The 8,179-nt window shown below is 47.9% G+C and overlaps 1 protein-coding gene across 1 annotated transcript in view; it reads left to right on the plus strand.

The window, feature by feature from the left end:
• Nucleotides 1–6,875, plus strand: part of LOC143275747 (GTPase-activating Rap/Ran-GAP domain-like protein 3) — a 156,597-nt gene extending 149,722 nt beyond the window's left edge. The window contains exons 25-28 of the mRNA XM_076580024.1: nucleotides 1–114; nucleotides 2,777–2,876; nucleotides 4,139–4,365; nucleotides 6,393–6,875. The exon at nucleotides 1–114 is cut by the window's left edge and continues 5 nt beyond it. Of these exons, the coding sequence (XP_076436139.1) occupies nucleotides 1–114; nucleotides 2,777–2,876; nucleotides 4,139–4,365; nucleotides 6,393–6,875 (924 nt within the window). The remainder of the gene's footprint in view (nucleotides 115–2,776; nucleotides 2,877–4,138; nucleotides 4,366–6,392) is intronic.
• Nucleotides 6,876–8,179: the final 1,304 nt, after the last annotated feature.

Genomic DNA, 8,179 nt, shown 5'->3' on the forward strand with positions numbered 1-8,179 from the left:
GCCTTCCCCTACGTCATGGCCTTCACCCCAGACTCCATAGAGATCCGACTGATCATCAACGGCAACCTGATTCACACCACTACCATGCCTGACCTTACTCTGATTACCTCCAAGGTAAGTGGCGCTTTGTTTGATGTGATTACCTCCAAGGTAAGTGGCGCTTCGTGTGCTGTGATTACCTCCAAGGTAAGTGGCGCTTTGTTTGATGTGATTACCTCCAAGGTAAGTGGCGCTTCGTGTGCTGTGATTACCTCCAAGGTAAGTGGCGCTTTGTTTGATGTGATTACCTCCAAGGTAAGTGGCGCTTTGTTTGATGTGATTACTTCCAAGGTAAGTGGTGCTTTGTTTGATGTGATTACCTCCAAGGTAAGTGGCGCTTCGTGTGCTGTGATTACCTTCAAGGTAAGTGGCGCTTTGTTGTGATTACCTCTGAGGTAAGTGGCGCTTTGTTTGATGTGATTACCTCCAAGGTAAGTGGCGCTTCGTGTGCTGTGATTACCTCCAAGGTAAGTGGCGCTTCGTGTGCTGTGATTACCTCTGAGGTAAGTGGCGCTTCGTGTGCTGTGATTACCTCTGAGGTAAGTGGCGCTTCGTGTGATGTGATTACCACCAAGGTAAGTGGCGCTTTGTTGTGATTACCACCAAGGTAAGTGGCGCTTTGTTGTGATTACCTCTGAGGTAAGTGGCGCTTTGTTTGATGTGATTACCTCCAAGGTAAGTGGCGCTTCGTGTGCTGTGATTACCTCCAAGGTAAGTGGCGCTTCGTGTGCTGTGATTACCTCCAAGGTGAGTGGCGCTTCGTGTGCTGTGATTACCTCCAAGGTAAGTGGCGCTTCGTGTGCTGTGATCACCTCCAAGGTAAGTGGCGCTTCGTGTGCTGTGATTACCTCCAAGGTGAGTGGCGCTTTGTTGTGATTACCTCTGAGGTAAGTGGTGCTTCGTGTGCTGTGATTACCTCCAAGGTGAGTGGCGCTTCGTGTGCTGTGATTACCTCCAAGGTAAGTGGCGCTTTGTTGTGATTACCACCAAGGTAAGTGGTGCTTTGTTTGATGTGATTACCTCCAAGGTAAGTGGCGCTTCGTGTGCTGTGATTACCTCCAAGGTAAGTGGCGCTTTGTTTGATGTGATTACCTCCAAGGTAAGTGGCGCTTCGTGTGCTGTGATTACCTTCAAGGTAAGTGGCGCTTTGTTTGATGTGATTACCACCAAGGTAAGTGGCGTTTTGTTGTGATTATCTCCAAGGTAAGTGACACTTTGTTGTGATTACCTCCAAGGTAAGTGGCGGTTTGTTTGCTGTCATTCACACCCTGATATGGTACGGATACTTGTATAACGCCAATCCTCGGTCAGAGACCAAGCTCTAAGCGCTTTACAAACACGGAGTCATGAAATTTCGCACAACAGGCTGGTTACCTGGGTAGAGCCGACTGACAGCTGCCGTTTGGGCGCTCGTCATTCTTTTCCTGTGTCATTCAATCAGGTTTCAGTCATCCACGCATACATTCCCTTACAGACATATGACGTATTACGTGTATGACCGTTTTGTTTATTTACCTTGGCACGTATGCAGCCGTTTTTCTTTTTTTTTTTTTTCTTTTGAGGTTTGCATTACCTGATTACCTCTTTCAAATAAGTGTCCTGTTTCTTCTGTGTGTGTTTGAGAGAGAGAGAGAGAGAGAGAGAGAGAGAGAGAGAGAGAGAGAGAGAGAACAAGAACAAGAACAAAACTTTAATCTCCAGGCCTCCGGCCCCTAGAAACAGGTCAAAAGTACACAATATGGTGATCACTCAACCACAACAAAATGTATAATACGTACTAACTTAACCTGTAGAACAAAAGTGCTTCTCGTGCATTGTAAATTAATTTTAACTTTCATCATTGTTGTCACAGAATTCCTGTCGTATCTTCAGGGCATTAAATATATAAATGCATAGTTTACGAATACTGTAAACAGAACCATTCTTCATCAAGTGAACATACGATTGACCTTCAGAGTTCAGATGTTTTTGCCGCAGGTCATTGTAAAGGACACAATTGTTTATAAAATGGTTTTCATCTTCGATTACATTACAACGTTTACATGCGTAATTTGAATTACATTTGAATGTTCTTCTAAAAATTGATCCATTTATTGGGAGCAAACCAAGCCGTAATTTTACTAAACAGTCCCTAAAACACTTTTTATCCACATATTCAAAATATTGCTCACACTGAAAACCAGTTTTAAACAGTGTGTAGTTATGATATATATCTTTAGACATTACTGACTCGTCCCACTCCTGCATAAATATATCTTTCATTCTTTGCTTAAATAATGACAAAAATGTTTGCTCACAACCAACGCCTTGTTGCAACCAGACATATCCAAACCCAAGTCTAAATAAAGTATTTTTTACTAAAGACACCCAGCATTTTTTTCCCCATTTCGTCTAAGTTAAACAACATCAAATATGTCTGTCTGGGTAATCGGTGCACATTCATATTCAGCAACCTTAACCAGTACTTGATACACCTTGTTGCACTATTTATATATAGTGGATAACGTCCTAAGAGAGAGAGAGAGAGAGAGAGAGAGAGAGAGAGAGAGAGAGAGAGAGAAACTCTGTCGGTATGTGTCTGTGTCTCTGCCTTCACAAGACAAACGATTCGCTTAGCGTCGGTGTTGTTTTATTTTATTTTTCTATTTCATTCATTCATTCATTCATTCATTTATTTATTTATTTATTTATTCATTTATTTATTTATTCATTCATTTTCGTTTCTTTGTTTCCCTAGTGCGACATCTTCTTCGCCTCCTCTGCTGCTCAGACCACGTCCTCCAACGACAAGAAACAGGTCAAGGACAATAACTCCTCTCCCCCTGCCTCCCCCTCCGGTGAGTTCCACGCAGAGTTGTCTTTCTTCTATTTCTCTCCACCCCCCCCCCCCCCCCCCCCTTTTTTTTTTTTTTTTTTTTTTCCCCCCATCACGTGTGCCGTTTCACTGGCATCACTCTCACGCCGCTCTTTCCGAGTCTTCCAGACACTCACAGCATGCAACACCCGAGTTTTGTCTGTCGCTGTTTCCAGCGTGTGCACACCGCAAGGAATTGTGTTGATGCAAGGCTATGTTCACGTTATGACGATCAGCCAGTTGCCTGACGTCAGCATGACACAGCAACACACTTCACTTCACTTCACTCAGACACGGTCAGTTGCTGTCAGTTAGAAAACAATACGACTCTCTCTCTCCAGATGGAAGGAAGGAAAACTGTTGGGGGGGTTCATCGCTGCTGGTATCACTGAACGGTTACGTCCCTTGGACCCAGCCCATCCCACTCATTTGTAATTATGTGCACGACACACACACACACACACACACACACACACACACACACACCGCAAGCACGCACGCGCACGCACACACACACACACACACACACACACACACACACACGTGTATATCAGAGTGGATTTAAAATATGTATGTATATATCGTCATTATCCGCGCCTGTCTCGTCCTGCCCTGCCCTGCCATGCCCTGTCCTGCCTTGTCCTGCCTTGCCCTGTCCTGTCCTGTCCTATCCTGTCCTGTCCTATCCTGTCCTGTCCTGTCCTATCCTGCCCTGCCCTGCCCTGCCCTGCTCTATCCTGTCCTGCCCTGTCCTACCCTGCCCTGTCCTGCCCTGTCCTGTCTCCTACCCTGTCCTGCCATACCCTTTCCTGCCCTGCCCTCTCCTGTCCTGCCCTGCCCTGCCCTGCCCTGCCCTGTCCTGTCCTACCCTGCCCTGTCCTCTCCTACCATGCCCTGTCCTGCCCTGCCCTGCCCTGCTCTGCCCTGCCCTGTCCTGTCCTACCCTGCCCTGTCCTGTCCTGTTACCAGCCCTGCCCTGCCCTGTTATCTGCCCTGTCCTGCCCTGCCCTGCCCTGTCCTGTTACTTGCCCTGCCCTGTCCTGTTACCAGCCCTGCCCTGCCCTGTCCTGTCCTGCCCTGCCCTGCCCTGCCCTGCCCTGCCCTGTCCTGCCCTGTCCTGCCCTGCCCTGCCCTGCTCTGCCATGTCCTGTCCTGTCCTACCCTGTGCTACCCTAGCCCTGCCTTGCCCTCTCCTGACGTTTTTTTTTTTTTTTTTTTTTTTCCTTCCCAACCTACAAACTGCAGGTGCCAAAGCGTTGAGCGGGCCCTGGCTGAACATCTACAAGATCCCGCTGTCCTGCCTGGCCGGGCAAATGACCGCCGGGGAGAAGAGCTCCTCCAGCCCAGGAGGCACCCAGGGTGTCACCCTGCTGGCCCCGCTCGTCAACAACGGAGACCGCTCGCCCGGAGTCCTCAAGCGCTCGCCACTCATCCGCACCAAGCGTGTGGCCAGCAGTCTTCCGTCCGAGAAGGTTGGTTGAGGGTTGGGTGTATTTGTATTTCTTTTCATCACAACACATTAATTTTCTCTGTGTGAAATTCGGGCTGCTCTCCCCCAGGAAGAGCGCGTCGCTACACTACAGCGCCACCCATATTTTTTTAAATCTTTAAAAAAAAATTTTTTCCTGCGTGCAGTTTTATTTGTATTTCCTATCGAAGTTGATTTTTCTACAGAATTTTGCCAGGAACAACCCTTTTGTTGCCGTGGGTTCTTTTACGTCCGCTAAGTGCATGTTGCACACGGGACCTCGGTTTATCGTCTCATCCGAATGACTAGCGTCCAGACCACCACTCAAGGTCTAGTGGAGGGGGAGAAAATATCGGCGGCTGAACCGTGATTCGAACCAGCGCGCTCAGATTCTCTCGCTTCCTAGGCGGACGCGTTTCCTCTAGACCATCACTCCACATGTGTGTGTGTGTGTGTGTGTGTGTGTGTGTGTGTGTGTGTGTGTGTGTGTGTGTGTGTGTGGTGTTGTTGTTTTTGTTTGCAGATTTTTTTCTTAAGATATTTTTGTAGATTGGTGAATAGGGTGGGGTTTTCAGGTTCGTGTGTGTGGAGATTTTTTTTCTTTCGATCTTTTTTTTATAGCTTGGTGAATAGATGTATACACGAATGAATGGATTGATAGACTAATGGACAGCTGAACTGACAGAAGAAAGGATAGATGGGTTTGTTTGGGTGGGGATAGGCAGATGGTTGAGTTTCAGTTTCAGTTTCAGTAGCTCAAGGAGGCGTCACTGCGTTCGGACAAATCCATATACTCTACACCACATCTGCCAAGCAGATGCCTGACCAGCAGGATGGTTTGAATGGATACATGTATGAATGGATGGAATCACGAATAGATTGATGGAATGATGGATGGAAAGACGGATGGATGAACGGATGCAATGCCGGGTGGATGAACCGGTGGACTGACGGATGGACAGGTGGAATGACGGATGGATGGATGGATGGATGGATAAACGAATGAATCGGCGGATGCGTGAACGGGATGGATGACCTGACAGGGACGGACTGACAGAAAATTCTTTAACAATTTCTTCTTCCTTTTTTCGAAATTGATTAATTAATTAATGTCTTTATATATTTATTAATTCATTAATTTATTTATCTATTTATTCATTCGTTTGTTCATTTATCATTTATCTGTTTATTTTTTTTTTTCTTTATTTTCTTATTATTTATTCATTTACTTTTTAAAATTTTTTTTTATTAATTCATTCTTTTATTCGTCTATCTATTCATCTACTGATTTTTTTTTTCTTTTTCACCTACTTTGATTAATTGATTAATTAATTCATTCAGATTTATTCATGATTAATGAATGTCTTTATTTATTTATTCATTTGTTTATGTATCTATTGATTCATTCAATCATTTTTATCTATTTATTCATTCATTCAGTCAGTCATTCAGTCTTTTATTCATTCAGTCATTCAGTCAATCAGTCTTTTATTCATTCATTCAGTCAGTCAGTCAGTCAGTCAGTCAGTCAGTCTTTTATTCATTCAGTCAGTCAGTCTTTTATTCATTCATTCAGTCAGTCAGTCAGTGAGTCTTTTATTCATTCAGTCATTCAGTCAATCGGTCTTTTATTCAGTCAGTCAGTCAGTCAGTCAGTCAGTCTTTTATTCATTCAGTCAGTCAGTCTTTTATTCATTCAGTCAGTCAGTCTTTTATTCATTCAGTCAATCAGTCTTTTATTCATTCATTTAGTCAGTCAGTCTTTTATTCATTAAGTCAATCAGTCTTTTAATCATTCATTTAGTCAGTCAGTCTTTTATTCATTCAGTCAGTCAGTCAGTCAGTCAGTCAGTCAGTCAGTCTTTTATTCATTCAGTCAGTCAGTCTTTTATTCATTCAGTCAGTCATTCAGTCTTTTATTCATTCATTCAGTCAATCAGTCTTTTATTCATTCATTCAGTCAGTCAGTCAGTGCGTCTTTTATTCATTAAGTCATTGAGTCATTTATTTTTGCCCATCGATCCACCACAGGACAAGGACCGCCACGACTCCTCCAGCTCAGACTCGGGCATCACCATCCTGAGGACCTCAGACCTCTCCCCGCCCCCCAGCCCCTTCCCCCCGCACACCCCCTCCAGCCCCCACCCCCACCCCCACACCCTCCACCACCCCCACTTCGCAGCCCCCGGCAGCCCCGGCCCCGGCCCCAGCCCCTTCCCTCCCCTCACCCCCACCAGCCCCCTCGCCCACCTCCCTCCCTCCGGACCCTTGGCCCCCCACCACCACCCTCAGCAGCCCTCCCCTCTCACCACCCCCACCAGCCCCGTCTCCACCTCGTCGTCCTCTCCGCCACTGGCACCACTGCCGCCACCGCCACCTCCTCACTCCCCCAGCCACCACACCCACCACCACCACCACCACCACCACACCCAGTTGCCTTCCGACCAAAACCACCACCACCACCGCCACCAGCAGCAGGAGGATCAAGAGCAGGAGAGCAAGGATCTAGTATGATGACGCGCGACCTACGTCATCCTGAGAGAGAGAGAGAGAGAGCGGGGGGGGGGGGAAGAATACCAACCTGCGATGACGTCATGCAAGGCACCTGACCTGACTTGTCGGGTTTTATCCCTCCTGGTTTTTTTTTGGGGGGGGGGGGGTGGAGGAGGAGAGGGAGGTTGGGGAGGGGAGTGGATGAGGAGGGAGATAGCCGGGGGAGGGGGGTGGGGGGAGGGGCTGAGAGGAGGAGGGATGGGGGGAGGGGGGCGGTGAGTGATAGGGGAGGAGATACCTTGGCGCGAGACTCCTCCGCCCGCCCGCTTTCAAATCAACACTAACATCCCTACACAACAACCCCCTCCTTCCCCGCCCCCCCCCCCCCCAAACCTTCTACCACCTACAAGATCTCCCTTCTCCCATTTTTTAACCCCCTTTTTCTCTCACCCCCTTCCCAACCATTAACCCCCCACCCCCCACCCCCTCCTCCTTTTTTTTTTATTAGGGGTGGGTGGGGTGGGAGGGCTTGGGGTGGGGGGTGGGGGGGTCTCCTCTGCCTTCCTCATCAAACTAGCGTGCCAAGACCGATCTCGTGTGATGGATGCATTTGTACGTCATCAAGAAGCAGAAACAATGGAGGAGGAGGAGGAGGAGATGACGTCACGCGTAGTACTAATGCTGTGGGGAGGGGGTGGGGGTGTGTGTGAGTGTGTGTCGGGAAGTGGGATTTGAAGGAAGTGGGATATGAAGGAAGTGGTGGGGGGACCGGGGGGGGGGGGGGAACGAGAGAGAGAACCGGCGGGCGACAGTGGAGAATCAAGTTCTTCTGCCCAGCACAGCAAAAATGGAGTCTTCTGAAATTCTGTGCATTGGCAGGAGACGGACGAGCGATCTCACACAAACACGTCATAATGACATAATGTGTGCGTATATAGATGGATGCATATATATAGAGATACTTTCAGACACATCGGAGGCAGATTTTTTTTTCCTTACAGTTTCGTTTTTTCTCACCCTGCTCAGTTTTGTGAGGTCGAATATCTCCCCCCACCCCCCCACCCCCGCCCTCCTCCTCCCGACTGAAGACGGATCTCGTTCTGACACACGTGCGCGTCATCGATACGGATGACGTCACCAACATCGCCGACGTAGTTGGAGATCTGTCCGTTCCTCTTCTTACGTCACAAAGAGACGTGGACCAAGCCCAGAGCTTCTCGGATGCACGGCTGCGTATTCGACTCCAGTGGCGACACTGGTTTGGGGATCAAACCCCAGCATGCAGGCCTACAACCCTTTATCTCTGTCTCTATCTCTGTCCGTCT

The sequence above is a fragment of the Babylonia areolata genome, chromosome 31, assembly GCF_041734735.1.
Source record: "Babylonia areolata isolate BAREFJ2019XMU chromosome 31, ASM4173473v1, whole genome shotgun sequence".
In the NCBI taxonomy this organism is placed as follows: domain Eukaryota; kingdom Metazoa; phylum Mollusca; class Gastropoda; order Neogastropoda; family Buccinidae; genus Babylonia; species Babylonia areolata.